This window comes from Eschrichtius robustus, chromosome 18 (assembly GCF_028021215.1).
Source record: "Eschrichtius robustus isolate mEscRob2 chromosome 18, mEscRob2.pri, whole genome shotgun sequence".
Taxonomy (NCBI): Eukaryota; Metazoa; Chordata; class Mammalia; order Artiodactyla; family Eschrichtiidae; genus Eschrichtius; species Eschrichtius robustus.
In genome coordinates, this window is record NC_090841.1 from 26,671,119 (window position 1) to 26,692,529 (window position 21,411).

Sequence of the window (21,411 nt, forward strand, 5' to 3'; positions counted from 1 at the left end):
GTTTCTCTGAGCCTGTTTGTAAGGGAGATGGGTGACAGAAGGTGGAGGAGGGGTCCCTGGTCTTTGGGAAAGTGCTGTTACACATGCACAGTTCCCTGGAGGAGTGTTAACTCTTTTCAGTCTTTCTTATAAGGCATCTTAAGAGCCATTTCCAGCTCAGAATGACAATAGCAGTAGCAACAAACAAGACAAACAAACAAACGAATGAAAAACAAAGCATGCACTAGAAAGGGACTGGTCCAGCTAGCCCACATCTCTAGAACGTGCAGTGAGCCTCGTTCTTTAGGGGATGAGCCCTCTTTGGATCTCCTTTGAAGAAAGGGAAAGAGGCACAGAGGGGTGAGAAGTTAAGGTGCAGGAAGCAGTTCCTCCCTCCATCACCTCTGGGCTTCTCTGTAGGAGTCCTGCTCTGCAAAACCTAGGCTTTCCTTGCTAAGCTGTGATTTGGAGTGGGGGAGTCTCAACTCCCCCCGAGGCTGTCCTCTGCACTTCTATGATCTTTACTTACAGGTCAGGTCGCTGTTTATAGGATCATCTGAATGGAAGGGCCAACGGGAAAAGAGGAGGAAAAGACTTTTGTTTTCCTTTCACCATCAGAACCTCAAAGGCAATGAAAATTTGTCAATTATGAAATGAAATGGTTTGGACAGGGCTCAGAAATGGCAGTAACAATGTTTACTGAGTGCCTTATAAATGTCAGGACTACGTTAAGTGCATAATATATATTATCTTATTTAACCTCAGAGGTAAGTACAATTAATTGTCCCATTTTAGAGATGTGAAAACTGAGGCTTAGTGAGATGAAGGCATTGGCCTAAAGTCAATAAACTAGCCAGTGATACAGCTCAAACTTAGTTGTTCATGCTCTTCACCATCTCTCTCCATGCAGCTTTCTATATTTTCAGAGAGTATAGATTTAAAGTGCTTATTTTGAAGAAGAGAATGGCTCGGGAATCATGAATATGCACCAAGATTCTTTGTAGCCAGAAATCAGACATATCATTTTATTCCATGATACTAAATGACTTCTGGGGACAATGAGAACTGGTTAGCATTTTTTTAAAAAGATTAAAATGAAAATTAATAGTATATTTTGAGATTTTATCACCAATCAGAAACCAGTTTTTAGGTAAGGTGATCAGCTAAAATAATAGAAAAGAAAATATAGGTCAAGAAACAGAGAAACCCAAAGTGTCTGTTGTTTGGTAAGAAGATAAATATTTAAAAGTAGATAAGGAATCGTAGTTAAATTATACTTAGAGTTTTTAATTTCCTTCCTGGTTTACTTATCTCCCTCTGGTGAGTTAGTATCACATCTCCAACTTCTTTTTTACATCAGGCTAGGTGTCACTTCTGCTATAAACCCAGTTTTCTAGGGCTGCTTGATGAGCTCTTTGCAAAGTGGAAAGGAAAACCCCTTTATAACTGTCATTGAGCAAGTTCCAAACATATCATTTTCTGTACTTTGAAAACGTTGAGTACCATTATTTTATGCCTTGAATCTTTACAGGCACTTAGACTTGGCTGCTAATTAGAACCAATTGCAACCTGAGATCACAAATGTGAGTCGCACCTTCGCTGGAGTGCTCAGAGCACTCCGCCAGCCTCAGGTGTCGCCCTCCAAAGAGGGGCGCTGCTATAACAGTCCTCAACTCACAGACAAGAAAAGGCTCGGTGCTTCGCCTCACACAGCAACTGGCAGAGTCAGAACCTTGAGTCACATGCTTTTGCATCAGGCTAAAGGGCTTGTTGAGGAAAAAGACACTAAGGCTTTCATAATGACAAGGGGCCTGACTCACTGGGCCAGAAGTGGGTCTTATTTGTCTCCTTATTTGTCTCTTATTTGTCCGGCTCCAGACCAGAGCCTGGCAAGTTGTAGACACCAGTAAATGTGAAATGAACACAAGCCGAGTGAGAACTGATCAGTGTAAGGTGTCTGTGGGGTCTACAGGGGGATCACATACCCTTCCAAAGGCCAAGGGGACAAGTGCTTCTTTCTGTCTCCCATCCCCCATATTACACTCACATAGAGATTAAGCATTTGCCACAGAAAGAGACCCATCACCATTAGTTTCATGGTCTTTGAATGCGGGGAGCAGAAATATCTCTAATGGGAAACACTGATCAAACTTATGGACCATTTTGATGTCAGCTGAGCACGCTGGGCTGATGATAAGCAGGATGGAAGGTGGGAAGTCCACTGTGCTAGGACAGAGATGTTCAATACAAGACAGTGGAATGGCTATCAGCAGGTCTCATAATTATTTGCCTGCCTTTCAGGTGAACTTCAGGATAAAAAAGTTGTGAGCTAGTAGTTTCTAGTTGATTGTCTAGAGACTGCTTGATGATCTCTACTGTTTATGGAGTTGACAGAGCTTTTTCAAGAACTCTCAGAATGGTCCAACCCTGTCTTGTACAGCTAATTGACCTCCCCTTGTCAAAATGCGATGCAAGACCGTTGTTTTTTTGGTAGACAGTTATTATAATAAGCTATTTCTTCAAAAGTCCATGATGACATGGGCAGGTCCTCCTGCAAAAGCCTTGGCACGCTTGAGCTAGAGTCTTTCTACCTTCCGTGGGAGTGATAAAGCTGGTTCCCAGGGAAGCTGCTCTCTGACAGGCTCCTGGTGTGGCTTGTCTAGTCTTTATTTGTCCCTGGCAAAGGCCCTTCCCTTACTCTCCTCCCAACCCCAGTGTTCAGCATAAACCTGCTCATCCCTCCTCCTTACTCCCCAGTTTTTGCAGGTGTGGGGTGTGATTGGCAAAGAAAGTTGAGGCCAATGTCAAGAATTAACGTGGCACAGAGAGTTTTGCGTACAAATATATATATATATATATATATATGTATGTATTTGTTCATCTTATAGAAGATTAGGTTAAAATAACAAGCAATTTGGCTGCAAAAGCCTGAATTAATTGGTTCAGAGGTCACTGATGGACTAGATCTTGATTATAGAAGCATCCACGTCCAGCTTGTTCAGGAATCAGGGAAGGTGGTAGACATTAAATCACTGAAATATTGAGAAGTGTAGCCTGCATTTCTTCAGACTCTGAAAACCATCGCTCTCCCCTTGGTAGTTTCAGAAAGAGACCCTTCGGGCTGATGTTCCACAGGTGAGTTTTGGGCTGGCCGCAGCTTGTTCAGGAATCAGGGAAGGTGGTAGACATTAAATCACTGAAATATTGAGAAGTGTAGCCTGCATTTCTTCAGACTCTGAAAACCATCGCTCTCCCCTTGGTAGTTTCAGAAAGAGACCCTTCGGGCTGATGTTCCACAGGTGAGTTTTGGGCTGGCCGTCAGAGAAGATCATTGAAAGGCACAGTCAGTCGGCTGCCAAGAGTTACTCTGTAAGGCAATTGTAGTAATAAAAAAAGTTAATTGTGCCGGGATCCCCTTGGGGAAGTTCAAAGGGGACAAAAGAAAAACAGGATCTTTCAAACCTGTCATTTTAAAATATGCAGTGGCACCAAAGTGTGAGCCTGAATATATTAAAGAAACATCAAATATTTTAAAATGACTTTTCTGCAAGTGATAAGCTGGAAAACTTAAAAAGAATTTGCACAAAATCTTCAAACTCATACATTGCTCAGTTTTTAACAAATGGCTGGTTTGTTGCCATTTTGAAGGATGTTAATTACACACTTTCCCAGGTGAAGAGAGGATGTGAATTTGCATTGCATAGCTTCACTGTAACCCACATCCTTGATGTTTTCCTCACTTTCCTGAAAGGCATTGGGTTGGGGCTGGGGTAGAAGTGTGGAAAAGAAAATGAGGGCGTAGAAGGAAAAGGAGAGTGACATTTACTGATCACTTGCCATGTCCCAGGGACTTGGTTTACATTACTTGGTTCCTCTTGGGAACAACCCTGTGAAGCAGGTTATCTCTATTTGACAGATGAGGAAACAGAGACTTAAAGAGAATTCAGGTCCAGTAAGTGATAGAATTGCCAACTTAGGACTCTCATCGCGTCTTCTTTTTCTTTTTTTTTTAATAAATTTATTTATTTATTTATTTATATTTTTTGGCTGCGTTGGGTCTTTGTTGCTGAGTGCGGGCTTTCTCTAGTTGTGGCGAGCGGGGGCTACTCTTCGTGGTGGTGCGTGGGCTTCTCACTGCGGTGGCTTCTCTTGTTGCGGAGCACGGGCTCTAGGCACGTGGGCTTCAGTAGTTGCGGCGTGTGGGCTTCAGTAGTTGTGGCTCGCGGGCTCCAGAGCACAGGCTTAGTAGTTGTGGCTCACGGGCTTAGTTGCTCCGCGGCATGTGGGATCTTCCTGGACCAGGGCTCGAACCCGTGTCCCCTTCATTGGCAGGCGGATTCTTAACCACTGCGCCACCAGGGAAGTCCTCTCATCACTTCTTTATTTCTTTTTCCTTACATGGGGACAGTAGTAGTTTCCTTAAAGACTCTTCCAGAAAGGAGAATGATATGGTTTGCTTAACAGGTGGAGAGGTGGCTGAACACTGAGCTACACTTGGGAGACATGGCAGCAGCTTTGGGGTGTTTCTATGATTCCATTCATTTATGTATTGAACTCCACTCGCTTGCCTCTGAGCACTCTTTTGACAAGCCAGTTTCTGTCACTCCCCTTGCCAAAGGCTCATTTCCCGGCTTATTACTGATGTTGAACTTATTTTTATTTACAGTCGTTGTCCAATTTCACTGGCTCCAAGGATGACCATGGGACCTGTCAGTGCTCCGTTATCCTGCCAGACACCACCTTTCCTGTGGAGAGAGTGGAACGCTTGGAAATCATAGCTCAAACTGTCACCAAGAAGTTCGAGAAAGAGCTTTCTATAGTAAGTATTTTATTCTTTTTTCCTCTTCCAACAATATCTTAAGAACAAACAAAATACTTTTTATTCAGGACTTTATAAGCAGCCTTTCTTCACTGTATCAAAGAGCACATTTGCATCTAATGGAAGCTTTAGCATTTATTTCACAGTAACCTATGGAGTTCTTTATAGCAGGAAGAGTGAGAGCACAGGAAGAAGATGGGATGGAGGTGAGTCACGCCACAGGATAAATTCTCTTCAGTATCATGGTGTGCGTGCAGCTGGAAAGAAGCCTGAGCTCTCCCTGTAAATTTCAACTCTGAAATCTGTATTTGGTTTTGTGGCTTCTTCCTTTTGGTCTTCTTCTTGGTCATTCCTCCAGCTTTGCCTTCTTTTCTTTCCTCTCCTCTGTCCTTTTTATGTTCTATCTTCCTGCCCTTGCATTTTTTCCAGCCTATTCTATTCCATTCCTCCTTTCCTTCATTTCTATTTCTCCTCTTGCCTCAGTCCTTTCTTTCCCTTTTCCTTCTTATTTTGTTTTTGTTTTTTACTTTTTTTGGTCTTCTCTTGCTTTTGGTCTTTCCCCTTCCTTCTCCTCCTCCCCTCCCACAAATCTCCCTCTCATCTTCCTTCCTTCCTCCCTCTTTTCCTCTCTCTTCCTCCTATTTTCTCTTCTCAATTCACTCTCTTTCTTCTCTCCCTCTCTCTCTTTCTTGGGGTTAGCCTCTATTGTCTCAGCAGGGACATTACATCAGATGCATCCAGCATTAGCCCCAAACCGAAGGCTTCCCTGGGAATTTGAAATGAGACTAGTAGGTGGCTCAGCCTTGATAAAAACCTCCACTTGACCCCCTGATTACTGCTTTCTCCAGCCAGAGGAAGTCATCTCACGGGGTTAGCCCTTCTCTGAGCTGGCTGGAGGAATGAACTTGGCATTCCAGTTTTGATCCCTTTAACCTTTTTAGCCAAGTTAAAAATCAACCAAAAGCGCTTCCATCTTCTGTACAGGTGAAGTCCAAGCTAGGCTATCATCACGTTATGCATTATTTAATACCATTCCATTAATTTACAAGGAGCTCTGGCTTCCCTGCAAGATTCAAAATAAGTTTTCCCAAGAAATTTCAGCTCAGCTACCTCAACATCGAGCCTAGCTCTCTTTTAAGACAAAAGTTCTGATGAGGCTGAGCCCCTGCTTTCAACCTGAATTGGTAGATAAATATTCTAAGTTTAAATGAGTGTCCAGGAAAATGTGTTTGACGACTCCAGGAACCTAGCTTCTCAAGAAATAAAATGTCCTTGAATTAATCAGCAGAAAAGGCACAGAACTAAATTATAAATTCCACTCATTAATATTCATAGTCTTATTCCAGCATAATCAAGTACAGATAAGAAGTTCTGCATAAAAACATAACAAGTGGAGGAAAATCCTAGGTAAAGATCTTTTCAGTTAGAGTCATTTGCTTTGAAATAGTGGAAGCTACTGATATGCATGTCTTCTTGGCTGGCAGGGATATGAAGGGCAGTTTGAAACCCCAGGCTGCTCCAGGGAGAGGTTTGTGAGTCTGGGACATTTAATTCCAATCCTGTAAGGGGGGCAGGTGGTATCCGCCTCACTAATAATTGGCAGGGAAGAAGTGTGGACTAGGTGGAAAAACTTCCAGTTCTGAAAGTGTCAGTAGCTGGTTCTAAAAAAAAATCATGATTGAGGCCTAAGAAAGGAATTGACCTGCCCACTGAGATTTGCATAATGGATTCGGGGTGTGACAGGTGAGGATATCAACAATAACAGTAAAAGCTTCCCTTTGTGCTTTTCTAAATGCTTCCGGTTCTACTCTCAAGCAACCCTTTAAGGCACATAAACCAGTGTTCTTTACCCCATTGTAGGGATGGAAAAACTGAGGTTTATAAGGGTAAAGAGACATAAATGTAAAGGTCTTTTGGCTGGTTAAGCCAGGTCAGGAATCTGGGTCTTTGGAATCATTCTCTTCCAGTCATTATCTTTCCTCTCTGCCATGCGGTTATCATTCTCTAAGAAGAGATGCACCAGGTCAGTAATGCCTTCCATCCAAAAGTATCTCTTCAGCTGAGGGCTTTTGAGTTTCCAGGTGAATTATTATAGCTGTCCCTAGGTTGCCTTGGAAATCACCGTTTATCTAGAGGCCTGGGGGAACGCCCATTTGGGCAGGCCAGTAGAAAAGGATTTGGACTGTCTTACTTTGATTCATTATCTGTCAGGACACGGAGAAGACAGGGACGGCCTCTGCATAAGATGCTGAAAGCATTTTATACTTTTCTGTTATTAGGAGATGTCCCTGTGTGACTGTACTTAGAAAGGAGACAACACAGAGGGCGGCTCAGAATTTTTTTTTCTCTAGAGGGTTATGGTCTTTGGGGCAAGTTATTTAAATATGACACTTTTGCTAATAGTTCCTCATGCATGAGAGGGTTGAGGCAGCCTGGGAGACATTTAGGCAACCCATAAACAAACAACACCTATTGAGCGACGTTTTGTGCAGTGAAATATAATAAATTAAAAGGTCAGATTGAAAAAAACCTGAAATCACTGTCTAATAATTGCTGTAATTTATAGGGCATCCATTACACCAGGCACTTAATATACATTATCTCTAGAGTTTACAATCATCTTGTGAGCTTGATACCGTTACCCCCAGTTTATAGGAGGAAATGAAGGCTTAGAGAAATTAAGTGATTTGTCCACGAAGTACTGAAGCCAGATTTGAGCTTAGGTGGATCTAGCTGCAAAGTGCTTCATATGTCTTGACGGCCAATTCAAGCTCAATTAATCTTGCTGTTAAAAAATATATTAAAATGACAGTATGTGGTAAAGTACATTTATTTATTTCAATTAATCTAGCTATGGTGATGATCACAGGTTTTGAGGAACTGGCAGAAACACAAGCCAACTAATTCTTTAGCTTAATAGCCAGCTGGGGCTGCATCCCTATCTATTACAAGACCACATTGACTGTATAGAGCAACAACCCCCCAAAGAGATTTTGATGCTTAGAACCCATCAATGACATGATACGTGCATAACAAACAGAAGAATGGGAGCTCTGAATGAAGGGCTGAGGGTTTGAGGGCAAGTGTAGATGAGTCGTCTAAAGTTCAAACTTGTAGTGACGGGGAGCTTTACATTAAAAATGTTGACCCAGGGAAGTGTCCCTGTAGGGCTGGACACATATTCTTGCTACACATCCCCAGGTAAACCGGGCACCTCTGCTGAGGCTGCACCTCCCAGGGAGAGTTGGGATGTTTCCAGAATTGTCCATTCCATCTCAACACTAGAGATCCGTACACGTGAAAAGTTTAGACTCACAATCTATTTAAATTAGTAACATTCACACCACGACGTCTTTCTGGCCCATTCTCAAATTCTCTCCTGCCTTCTGTAACTCCATGGACGATTCCAATTTTCCTGAACATCCCGGAGCTATTCTTGACATTCCAGTCAAGTCCAGTTCTTGAAGGAACCTCAAGATTTTCCCCAAACAGATCTGTAGAGACCCTTTACTTTGGGGCAGAACAAGGGCAGGCCCACCACCATACGTTCTCTGAGGTTTGCAGTGAGAATCCGGGAGAGCCACATTTTATTTAGCAGAAATGACAGTTGAACTACTCATTTTTTATAGAACAACAGCTGTGATATGCCACCAAAATGTTCCAGGAAAGCTGAGGGTGTTTCATTTGTTCCAAGAGCTGGCAAGGCCAAATGCCAACAAGAATATTCATTTCACAAACTTCCATTTCTGCCATGGGTTGGCACTTCATTATTATTATTATTTTTCTCACAGCCAAGGTTTTATGCCTGATTTTTGGAGAAGTTGAAACCTGGCTACCTTATATATGTGTTTGTACTTTTGAGTGGGACTTGCTAGGTATATATATATATATATATATATATATATATATATATATATATTTAACCTCCTTATCCACCAAAATGTCACCAGCCTTATCAGCATCCTCTAATGGCAATGAGCATCAGTTGATGAAGGAGATACACTAGCAGTGCCAAAGGCTGCGCTTTCAACTTTCATTAAAATCCTCTTTGCCTGAAGCCCTAGCCCTTTATGTTCATGGCCTATGTGTCTAATTTGTACAGTGGGGTTAAGTGGAAGGGCTAAAATGACAGAAGTTAGGGCTGCTTTTGGTATTAGGAAGATTAGAGGCTGACATCTGGCTCTGAATTCATCCAGGCCCTGTGGATTAGCTTCTTGACATTAGTGAAGTTTGGGGGAAGTGTATTACTTCTCTTCAAATTTTTAAAAAGAATATAAAACCGGCAACTTTTAATGAGCAGGTCCTTAAAAAAAGCCATGACATTTCTCCCAGAGATCAGATACGGAAAGAGCCACCAACTGTGTTTATTGAAATATCCATTTGGAGATTCCAATTATACACTAAACCACCATGGGAATTTTTGCAAGTATTTTAACTTAATGATCAGACATTCAAAAATATGCAACAAATGTGTAATTTAAAGGTCTGATTGCAATAATCAGTTCTTGGAATAAACTTGGAATAAATATGTGGGTACACTTAATGAAATGTGTACTTTACAGTTGCACATACCCTCACATATTGTGGAGAAAGTTGGATCTTTTTTTTAAATTGAAGTATAGTTGATTTACAATGTTGTGTTAGTTTCAGGTGTACAGCAAAGTGATTCAGTTATACACATATATATATATGTATTTTTTTAAGATTCTTTTCCCTTATAGGTTATTTCAAAATATTGAGTATAGTTCCCTGTGCTATACAGTAGGTTCTTGTTAGTTACTAAATAGACATTTCACCAGAGAAGACGTCAGATGGCCAAAAGGCACATGAAAAGATGCTCAACATTGTTAATTATTAGTGAAATGCAAATCAAAACTACAATACCTCACACCGGTCAGAATGACCATCATCAAAAAGTCTACAAATACTAAATGCTGGAGAGGGTGTGGAGAAAAGGGAACCCTCTTGCACTGTTGGTGGGAATGTAAATTGGTACAGACACTATGGAGAACAGTATGGAGGTTTCTTTAAAAACTAAAAATAGAGCTACCATATGATCCAGCAATCCCATTCCTGGGCATATATCTGGAGAAAACCATAATTTGTAAGTTGAGTCTTTATGCCACTCTGTAGAAGGCAGAGGGGCTCAAAACTCATTGCATTTGGTGATCAGAGAAGAAATTCTTCTCAGAGCATTTCTCCCTCTCCTAGAAAATACTTAGATTTAGAGCGGTGTTTCTAAATGGAGGGAAGGGGGTGGTGGTGGTGATTTTGCCCCTGGGGGATATTTAGCAATGTCTGGGACATTTTTGGTTGTCACAGCTGGGGGGTGGGTAGGTGCTATTGGCATCTAGAGGCCAGGGATGCTGCTAAACATCCTATAATACACAAAAAAGCCCCCCACAAGAAAGAACAACCTATTCCCAAATGTTAATAGTGCTGAGGTTGGGAAACCCTGATTTAGAGCATGTGTACTAAGCAGAGGAGGGCGGGCAAAAGACTGATTCAAAAGAGTTTAGTTTGATGAGCTAATATCTTCAAACATTAAAAGGGAGATTAAAATATACTTGCGAATGATGATCCTGAAGCACAATTATTTTTAGTCTAGGCAAGTGCAAAATCCACCCTCTCCCCCACTGTAATAATAAATTCTTTGTATTTGGATAGATTTAAAAAAATATTTAGGTAAATATATTTTTGATCCATTTCTTTACTTAAAAAAGATTGAAGGCAATCAAATAGTCCCCGAGGACTTGGTTAGTGGAGGAACGCTGTATGACATCACTCTGAAAACTGACTTGAGCTGTTTGATTCCCCTCCAGGTGAAGGAGTATGTGCAGTTAATCAGCGTGTATGAAAAGAAGCTCTCAAACCTAACCGTCCGAATAGAGATCATGGAAAAAGATACCATTTCTTACACTGAACTGGACTTTGAGCTGATCAAGATAGAAGTGAAGGAGATGGAGAAACTGATCAAACAGCTGAAGGTCGGTTTTGTTGGAAGCTCAGTGATCGTTGACCAGCTGGAAGTGGAGGTAAGGAATGAAATCACTTCTTGCGCATTAATAATAAAGTCTCTTCAGTGAGCAAGTGCTAGGACCAGGATCGGAGTCCCTCTTCCGACGTCTAATTCTGTACTCTCTCATGACCGCCTGGCAAGGCCCGTGTTCTGTTTTAGATGGACGCCTGGCTTTGAACAGTAAATTACACACATTGGGAACATGCTGATTGAGGAGTAGGTGTTGTCTAACGGTCAGAGTCCTGCCCCAGAACCAAATGGCCTTTCAGTGTCTCTAGAAAAGAGATGACATAAGTGTGAACAACTCCATGGCCAAGCTAGATCAAGGGGTCTTCTCTGTTCTGGATTTCTCCTCACGGGACTAGAAGACCACAATTTTGGATTTGCTAGGTCTGTTTCTCCTTTTGAATGATCACATAGTCCGGATCCCTCTTGGAATGCTTCTCCACATACTCCACAAGCCTCTTTAAAGGAGTTTCTTGTGAGGATGTTTTCGTGAAGCCTTTTAAGCTCTGTGGGTAAAGACTATCCCATTAATGTTATGCTTGGGTAATTTATTTTTTATTTTTTTTAACATCTTTATTGGAGTGTAATTGCTTTACAATGGTGTGTTACTTTCTGCCTTATAACAAAGTGAATCAGCTATACATATACATATAGCCCCATATCTCTTCCCTCTTGTGTCTCCCTCCCATCCTCCCTATCCCACCCCTCTAGGTGGTCACAAAGCACCGAGCTGATCTCCCTGTGCTATGCAGCTGCTTCCCACTAACTATCTAAATTACATTTGGTAGTGTATATATGTCCATGCCACTCTCTCACTTCGTCCCAGCTTACCCTTCCCCCTCCCCTTGTCCTCAAGTCCATTCTCTACAGCTGTGTCTTTATTCCTGTCCTGCCCCTAGGTTCTTCAGAACCTTTTTTTTTTTTTTTTTTTTAAGATTCCATATATATGTATTAGCATACGGTATTTGTTGTTCTCTTTCTGACTTACTTCACTCTGTATGACAGACTCTAGGTCCATCCACCTCACTACAAATAACTCAGTTTCATTTCTTTTTATGGCTGAGTAATATTCCATTGTATATATGTGCCACATCTTCTTTATCCATTCATCTGTCGATGGACACTAGGTTGCTTCCATGACCTGGCTATTGTAAATAGAGCTGCAATGAACATTGTGGTACATGACTCTTTTTTGAATTATGGTTTTCTCAGGGTATATCCCCAGTAGTTGGATTGCTGGGTCGTAGTGGGTAGTTCTATTTTTAGTTTTTAAGGAACCTCCATACTGTTCTCCATAGTGGCTGTATCAATTTACATTCCCACCAACAGTGCAAGAGGGTTCCCTTTTCTCCACACCCTCACCAGCATTTATTGTTTGTAGATTTTTTGCTTGAGTAATTTATATCAACAAGAATTTACTAGCACAGTCATGACATGGGCTATCATTGAGAATTCCAGTTCTGTATTTTAGAATTTAGGTTTTCTCTGGCCCTCACCATTCATTAGAAACTTAATTATAGTACGACATGAGTAAACACGAGTTTATAGGGGAAGGTTATTAGAGATGAACTTTAATGGACACTTGTGGATACTTAGACAGAGCCTGTTCTCTGTTATTAAAGCTGTTAAAATCTTTGCCATTTTCTTCTTGTCACACACATCGGCCTGCAATCTGACAGGCATTCACGCTAAACCATGAAATGTATTCTTCCAAATGAAACCAGTCAGAAGAATCTCAGGTGTATTCTCTGGCAATGTTTCCCTAAGTGACATATTCAGCCCTGGAACGTTTATGAAGGAAATTGCACAATAATATAAAGTCACTCTGAATTTTGATTTCCTTAGATAAGGAATATGACTGTCCTGGTGGAGAAGCTTGAGACGCTAGACAAAAACAATGTCCTTGCCATTCGCCGACAAATCCTGGCTCTGAAGGAGAAACTCAAGGAATGTGAGGACTCTAAAGTCGAAAACCTTCCTGCCGTACCCCCTCCCCCTGCACCAGGTAAGGGGGTCCCATTTTTACCAGGCCCCATTAGGAGCTAAGGGTTGGGTGGGGAAGGGCTCTGGGATTGTGGAGGTGAAGGAAGGATGGGATTTTTGTAGCTCTGAGTTTACTCTTCCCTGCTTTTTAATCTCACCTACCAGAGCTCTACATACTGTTGTGTCCTGGGGCTCACAGAGGAAAAGCACAGACGATGAGTTGATTTAAGACAAAATTAAATAAGTTACGCATAACCTCTTTGCATTTACTAACAGAAGAAATGTCTCTACGGTGATTGTCTGGTTATCAAGGGCCGGGTGAAAGCCCCTGCAATCTGCGTGGCATCCCCCCCCGGGCTGTCCTGGGGATTGTAAGGGCTGATTGGCTCATTTATGTGATGAGCTGGGTTACGCCTTGAATCCTCCATCCCTCCTTCCTTCCTTCCACCTCTTTATTTCTCCTTCCTGCTTTCCTTAAATGCACGTGCTGTGGAGTGCATCCCAGGATCCACTGAGGATTTAACGGATGGCTCCACGTGTCCAGTACGTGAAGGTGTGTCCTGCCGTCCCTCCTGGACTGTGAATTCTTGGAGGGCAAAGATGGCATGGCCCTCTCTAAGGAACCATCCTTGGAGGGGGTTAAGTGTAGCATAGAGGTGGGTGCCCATAAGTACCTCCTTGAATGGGCCGGTGGAGTGTAGGGGTCAGGGGCATGGCATTGTGACCCCAAAGGCCTGAACTTTCCAGCTCTGTAGCCACAGTAGAAAGATTCTTAATCTCCTCCTTGGTAAAATGGGAGAACAGTAATACCTACCTTGCAGCGTCACTGTGAGGATTCACAAAACAAGTCTTGGGAAACTCAGAGCTCTGTGATTGGCATTTATACACTGGTGATTGTTATTGTTGTTAACGAGGATAATTGAAGTGAACACCTTGCTGCAAACAAAAGCAGTGCTAGATCCGTGTGCATTCCGGCACATCCCTCCAGGAGAACTAAAGCCGCAGGGTCCAGCCCTGGAGCCAGGGTCATAGGGAAGCTCTCTTTGCACATCCTGAGCATCTCAGCCTGAACGGGGACAGTATCTGTTCATCAAATCATACAGCTCTTGTTATTTTCATTCATTCCTATTGTCACAACCTGCTTCCTTTTGGGCCATGCGTTTCTGGATCCTTGTCAGTGTCGCTGGTTTCTTTAAGGCTTTAATTAAGTACTGCCACAGTTATAAGCCTCTTGGTGTTGTTCAGAGCCCTACCTTCCCTCCCTCTGCAGTTGGGAATCTGTCACAGTATGACATGCAGAGGTTTGGGACAAAGGCCATGCTCTGTCCTCTGTAACAAACCTGGCTAAATGTGGTCTGGGATCAATGGTGTCAACGTCGTCATTGGAAATGAGAGCTCATTCTGCGGGGCCATGGAGGGCTCCCTGAGGGCAGGAATCAAGCAGCGACCACTCCTGATACTACCTGAGCAAGTCTTTCTTTCCTTCCTCCATCCCTCCCATCCTTTTTTCTTTCTCTCTCTTTTTTAAACCTCAGCAAATTGTCCTCATGAAATAGCTTTTTTCTGCCACAGTTTTCTATGCATCCCTTGGAATGAGGACATTTTAGAGCAGGAAAGAACATTCAGGGCTGTCATGTCTCAGAGGAGGGGACTTAGTGGTGAGGATACTGCTTTTCCTGAGGCCACACAGGCAGCCGGTGACAGAGCTGAGGCCGAAGTGCAAGGCCCCTTGCTCGCTGTCATCTCAGGACCTCGAGGGTTAGACTTCAGTAACTCAGGGCCGGTGGTGGGGGAGAAAGTACATGGCTTAGTATCTAAGGAAGAAAACAGTGAGTCTGTTTTCTTATTTTTGTTAGCTTTTTTTTTTTCTAGAACTTTCCCCCAGGTCCTCACACTTAGACTTTTGTGAGCCAGCCCAGCCCAGCTGTGTTGTTTAAACAAATTGGACGCAGATTTCCTCTCACTTTCCCACAACCTTGGCTGTAGCTGGATCCCTGCCAAGCCACTTGGCCCTCCTCCAGCTCTGTTCATATTATATTTATGGTGTTTATATTAAACTGACTTTTTGTCATGTTTTGAAATCAATTTCTTTCACTTGCTCTCTTTCTGTTTGGATTGGTTGATAATGCAGAATCGGAAAATCCCCAGGCACCACAAAGTTGTGAGCCTGTGGAGACTTTAATTAAAGTTTCGCACTATTATGGGACTTTAAAATCTGGCCTGTCTGCTTTTTTTCACTGCAGAGTTGCGCGGAACAAAAAACACTCTATGCAAGTTTCAGCTATAAAGTAATTCTGTGCTCTCTTGGGCCCTCTGGGCAGCTGCAGTTCGCTACCCCAGCGGTCAGCTTGATCTGAGAGCCAGTACATGGCATTAGGGTTCGATAAAACCTGCTTTATAGATGGCTTATGCTGCAAATGGCATCCTTTTCTGCTTCATTTCATAGAACTTTCTAATCTAAAATAATTGGCCTTGTGTGCTCATTAACTGTTTTTCCTGAAAACAACTGACTTCAGTTTCTCTCTGTTCTCCCCCTGAACCTAAAGGACTGCAGATAGGAAAATGGGATGTGAATGCCCAGGGGTCATCACTGTTGTGCTCAAAGATGCAAGGATCTGTGTTGGCACATAGTAGGTGCACAGTAAATGGTCCACGAAAGATGTAGGGTGACCAGCCAAAATTCCAAGCCTAGGGAGGAACAGGGTGTTAGGTAACATATATCCATTTTGTCAATTTCATCTTAATCATTTTATGATTATAACCATTTTAATTGTATTATTGTCTTTGCTCAGACAAAGTTCACTTGCCCAGGTGAGAGAGGGCATTGATGGATCCAAGATTAAATTTCCTCTGCTGGTATATAATCTTTAGCTTTAAAAAAAAAAGTGCTACTAGCCATGAGACTTTAAAAAAGCCAAGTTAGAGTATTTTAAAGTCTCACCATGTGGCCTCCCAGGATATTTTCAGAATACCATGGCCATATCTAATAAATTGCATGACAAAGAAGAGATTGCCAACCAAGGCTATCGGGTGTAGAGGGTTCCTTGCATTATGTTCAGTGGAGTGAATACCAGGCTCTTGGAAACTTTCAGTTATGTACCAGGGTAAAGAGCTAGAGTTTTATAAATAAGGGTAAGGTGAGTTTGGGGGATTTAATCAGTTTTTATTTCCACAAACATAATTTGGTGCCACTGGGTGGCTGGTCCTGTTCTGGGCACTCGGATTATCAGGGTAGGTACAGAAACCTGCAGAAACCACTATCTTGGAGGGGAAACAGTCGTGTAAACCTTCATTTGTAACATGGATGTGATTATAATGCTGATCGTTATCATTTATTGAGTCTAATGTATATGTCTTCTGTCTACTCTTCCTCACAATTCTGCAGAGTAGGTATCATTATTTTTCCTTTAACGTAAGGACACTGAGGCTCAGAAAGTTAGGTAACTTGCTCAAGGATACGCAGCTCCTAAGTGCTGGAGTCAGGATTTGAATTGGAATCTGGCAATGTTTTCACTGTACCAGGCTGCCCTCCACAGATGCTCTAATGGAGAGAGAGGTGCACCTGTGATTCCTAGAGTGACAAGGAAGTTGCAATAACTCACCAACCTGATTAACACCAAATTAGCTTGGCTTTTTTGCTTGCGGAGTAGCTGAAAGGGTACCTTCGCTCTCAGTTCTATGGTGTGTTCTCTTCCATCAGGAAATGCAAAAGGATTCGTTGGTTTTTCATAATTCTCGGGTCAGGGTTGGACAGTGGGTTGTTGTTCCAGTGGTAGGATAAAGTTGGCATAAAGAAAGAAAGGAATGGAGTATCTCTAAGACCTTGAAATGCAGGCTGGGAAGGGGTACAAGATTAGAAAGGGCGGGGAGAAGCTTGGTTTAGAAGGGGTGGGCGGATGGGGTCTCTGCTTGGGCTGGATGAGCAGTGGGCACTGGGTCGGCTGTCAGTTTCACTCCTATTTCTAAGACGGTTTGTCGCCAGGAGTCGAGGAAACCCGCCATAGCCTTGTCAGCCGTTTGTCACTGCTGTAGCCACATCTGTAGCATGGACAAGAATACTTAGTTTTCTTCTTATTTCCACTTCCTTTGATGACAGCCAGGGCTCTAAAAATGGTCTAAAGGAGATAGAGGATAAAGAGAGGATGACAAAAAGGACAGGAGATGTTTAGAATTGTCGTGGGGTGAGGAAAAGAGATTTAAATGACATGCAGTTTTAATATTTATACCAGCTACAATTTTAATCACCTGGTCAACTTGTGAAATGATGAGACAGTAGTAGTAGTAGTAGTGATTTTTAAGAGAAGTTTATTTTGGTTCCTTCATGTCTGAGGATTTCCACATCTAGGACAGAATAGTTTATTTTCTTTAATCTCATGATAAAATGCTTGAATGTGTTATATGCATCGTAAGTTTTCCTTAAATAATTTGTTGCTGTTGGTTTGGAATCTTTCCTTTCAAGGAGGGCAAGATTCAATTAAGCAAATAATGCCTAAGTCTTCTAAGCTGCAAGGAAAAAGTGACTTTTTCTTTCATTTCCTCAGAGTGAAATGTAGTTGAATAAATAAGTTCTCGGGAAGGTATTTTAACTAGAAAATCCAGTTTGTAACATATGGAAACTCAAACAGTTTTTGTTATCATTAAACTGAACACACCGCTAACTTTATTTTAATAATTCATGCATTGTTTCGTAAACAAAAGCAAACAAGCATTCATCTGAGAGATCACTTTTAGAAGAGGAAATAATAATTTATAATTTTATTTATTATTTCTTTAGTGGAGAGCAGTCTCTTGGCTGAACACACGTTGCTTTTTTATTTATGAAATGGTGCATGCATTATTAAAATAAACCCGCGACTGTGTTCTGCTTAATGATATGCAAAATTATTTGAGGTTGGGTACAGAGTGGTTTCATTTCTCTACCTGTTGTATGGCTGTCTGGCTTTCCCACCAACTGCGGATTTATGAGAGCATTTAAGGAGCACGTATTTAATTCCAGGACCAAAAAGCCCCAACAGATTGGAAAAATAAAAGCAGGATTTCTAGTAATGGTTTCATCTCTGAACAGTCCTTGAATGAGGAGGGGAGAAAGAGGAGGCATTTAGCAAGGAAAGGAATGGGTCTTTCCGTATGTGTCAGAGGCAGGGACTCAGAGTCAAACGCTTTGCACCCCCTTGCTCCCCACAATGTTAATCTCGGGCAATTCTTTGGAGCTCTGCTTCTGGCCCAAGCCCACCTCACACACTCTCCATGGCTCCCTGATTCCCTCCAAGCATTTAAAGGATGAGGGAAAATGATCTCAAATGTATCTGAAGTTGACTTTTCTCTGTAATTCCAATAAAATTTATGACCAGTTTTTTAAGGGTATTTGTTAAGATTCCAGAAAATGTGTGTTCAAATCTTTAGATAGCTATTGTAAAAATACTGGAGGAATTTTATTTTATTTTTTATAACTCATAAACGGTCTGGGTTGGCAGGCATTTCAGAGGGAGGGCTCTGCAAAGGGCCAAATCGCCCAGACTGAGTCATGCGCCCAAGTGTTACAGGGAATGTAGATTCAAGGACCGGTGAGTCTGGTCCCACTTGATTGTACACATTGTGACAATGACAGCAACAGATTGGGAACGATGAAGTGCTTGCCTGTCATTCTGTGGCACAGTAGACTATGGCTTATGAACAGCAAGGCCCACCTTGTAACTGTGCAGTGAGATGGGTCACCAAGTGATCTATGTGATCGGCTATGCTTTGGGCACAGAGCAGGCAATGTTGCCCTGTAATAACTTCCATGGCTTCTCAAGGCTGAAATCCCACCATTAGAGGACCTCTTAGAGGTCCATTAGGGGACCATCTTTCTGTATCTTTTAAAATGCCATAGTAAAAACTTCCTCTTTTGAGAGTAGCTTGGGGCATCATTGGTACCTGGTGTGGATATGCCCTTGGGGTCCCAGGGAAGAGCAGAGGGTGAAGGGAAGAAAGACTTGGCTAGGACAGACTTCTCCTTCATCCCAGTTCTCCCTGACCCTGGTGAATAGCAACTTCTGGCTTTACGAAAATAGGGTAGCATTCTCATGTGATCTTACTTTCTTGATCTCTCTATAAGAAAAAGGAAATAAAATAATATTGACAAAACGCTTTCTCATAGAAGAAAATATATTAAATTCACCAAGTCCTCCTTTCCTCTTTCTGGGCCCTCAATGCTTTTTAATATGGCTCTTGGGAGTTTCATTATCCCCATTTTCCAGATTGAAAGCTCATCCATGTGAATAGAAGGTAGTGCTCTCTAGAACTGACAGCAGGTTTGCACTGAGACTGAAACCAAGAGTAGGTTTTGCCTCTTCTCCATCAGGACCACGGTTGTCATTGAACGTTGACAAGAAAAAATGTTTATGGATTCCTTTGGTTCTTAGGATATTAAACTGTTTGTATCTTGTCATTCATTTTCGCTAAGAACGCCCTTTTATTTGCTTGTTCCTCTAGGGAGCTGTGCTCACGGCGGTGTGGTGAACATCAGCAGACCGGTTATGATTCAGCTCAACTGGAGAGGGTTTTCCTATAAGTCTGGCGCCTGGGGTCGGGATTACTCTCCTCAGCATCCAGGCAAAGGGCTGTACTGGGTGGCACCTTTGAATACTGATGGGAGATATTTGGAATATTACAGACTCTACAATACACTGGATGATTTGCTGTTGTACACACATGCCCGAGAGAACTGGATTGCCTATGGCCAAGGTGGTGGTACAGTAGTTTATAAGAATAACATGTATGTCAACTGGTACAGCTCCCGGAACATTGCCAAAATTAACCTGACCACCAACAGAGTTACTTTGACTCAAACTCTCCCTGATGCTGCCTATGATAACCGTTTTTCTTATGCTAATGTTGGTTGGCAAGATATCGACTTGGCTGTGGATGAGAATGGATTGTGGGTGACTTATGCAACTGAAGCCAGCACTGGTAACATGGTGATTAGCAAACTCAACGACACCACACTTGAGGTGCTAAACACTTGGCATACCAAGCAGTATAAACCATCTGTTACTAACACATTCATGGTGTGTGGGGTTCTGTATGCCACCCGTACTCTGAACACCAGAACAGAAGAGATTTTCTACTACTATGACACAAACACAGGGAAAGAGGGTAAACTTAACATTGTAATGCAGAAGATGCAGGAAAACCTACAGAGTATTAACTATCATCCTTTCGAGCAGAAACTTTTTGTCTATAATGATGGTTACCTTCTGAATTATGATCTTGTCTTCCAACAGATACCCCAGTAAACTTTTATGTATTAGGGTAGAGAGAAATAAAATTTTTGTTGACAAAAATGGTCTTCTCCACTTATTTAGGTATCCGTGGGGGAGTGAGGGATGGGAAGGGGGGGCGGGGCTCAGGATTCAAAAGTGTATCTGCTTAGTTGTAATGTTTGGGAGCAGAGTTCTACCACACTAGAGACTTAGGACATTGCCCTGATTGGATGAGTTCACTTGGAAACCACCTGCTTCCTGGGATGCATTTCTCAACTGAAATAAGGTCATTTCAGGGTGGGTGGGTTGTCAGAGGTCTCGGGGCATCATGGTTCTAAGGAAGCCTTCGGTGAGGTGACATCTGGAAATTAAGGAACTTAAAGAGAACTCTGTATGGCTTTGGGGATTCTTTGTACAAAAGAGAGGGCTCAAGGACCAGTTCCCCTCCATGTAGCTTGGTTAATTCTTCCACATCTGAAAGAAATCTGGGGCTTAATTAGGCAGATTAATATCTGAAGCTCCTTGAGGGTCCAAATCTCCAACTTTGTTTTTCTTACTAGCACGTGGAACGATGTTTTGTATGTATCAGATAAGTAAATTCAGTGTGCTTGTATTCTATCTGTGAAATGCTCTGAGTTTTCTGGAGAAAAGTCCTTTTAGGCATTAAATTATCTAATCAGTCCCAGATGGATCTGCAGAGGAGGCACTTGGGTTTTTCTTTTCTCTTTTGACCTTCATAAGCGTCAGTAGAAGACTCCTACCTCATAACTTCATTCCAAAGGCAGCTCAGAAGATTAGAACCAGACTTACCAATCAATTCCTCTCACACCTCCCCCAAACTCCTACTTAAAAAAAAAAAAAAAAAAATTAACCAGTTTTTAATGGAACAGATATAAAACAAACAAAACTAATTTTCTTTTGTTTCATCATGAACTTTTACTTTCACGACTCTAAGACCATAAGAAAAGCAAACGGCCGTGATAAAATGGTAGCCTATCTGGTTCTATAATAAAGCCCTTAGAGCATACGTTAGACTTGTATTAAGTCATATCAATGGCTTCATGCAATTTTTGTCTTTAAGCCTGAAACTTGTAAGAAAATAAAATTTTAATTTTTTTTGAGGAAGAAACGTGGAAAACAAATGGCTTTATCATCCCGTCTTGGTCTATTTTCATTTGATGTTCAGAAGTCTTCGTTGATAGGACTGGCTCCTTAAATGCTGTATTCTTCCCCTTTTAATAAATGATTAAAATGTGGTTTGAAAAAGTATTGTCTCTTGTGTTTTTTCACTCTTTTATTTTACTGTTAAAAAACCCTCTTACCAGTCCACACTTTGCTGTGAGGTTCAGAGAATGGCTACC

At 41.9% G+C, this 21,411-nt stretch overlaps 1 protein-coding gene across 1 annotated transcript; it reads left to right on the top strand.

Annotated features, from left to right (window-relative positions):
• Positions 1-4,657: 4,657 nt before the first annotated feature.
• On the top strand, positions 4,658-20,083 carry OLFM4 (olfactomedin 4). Its single transcript, XM_068526971.1, has 4 exons — positions 4,658-4,798; positions 10,621-10,833; positions 12,669-12,828; positions 19,281-20,083. The coding sequence occupies exons 2-4, from the start codon at positions 10,693-10,695 to the stop codon at positions 20,081-20,083; spliced, it is 1,104 nt and encodes a 367-aa protein (XP_068383072.1). The 5' UTR covers positions 4,658-4,798; positions 10,621-10,692.
• Positions 20,084-21,411: the final 1,328 nt, after the last annotated feature.

Excerpts from the sequence above, each read along its gene's own strand:
- OLFM4 (XM_068526971.1), top strand. The coding sequence starts at position 10,693 with ATGGAAAAAGATACCATTTCTTACACTGAACTGGACTTTGAGCTGATC. Across the intron at positions 10,834-12,668 it reads TTGACCAGCTGGAAGTGGAG|ATAAGGAATATGACTGTCCT; the intron begins GTAAGGAATGAA and ends TGATTTCCTTAG. Across the intron at positions 12,829-19,280 it reads ACCCCCTCCCCCTGCACCAG|GGAGCTGTGCTCACGGCGGT; the intron begins GTAAGGGGGTCC and ends TTGTTCCTCTAG.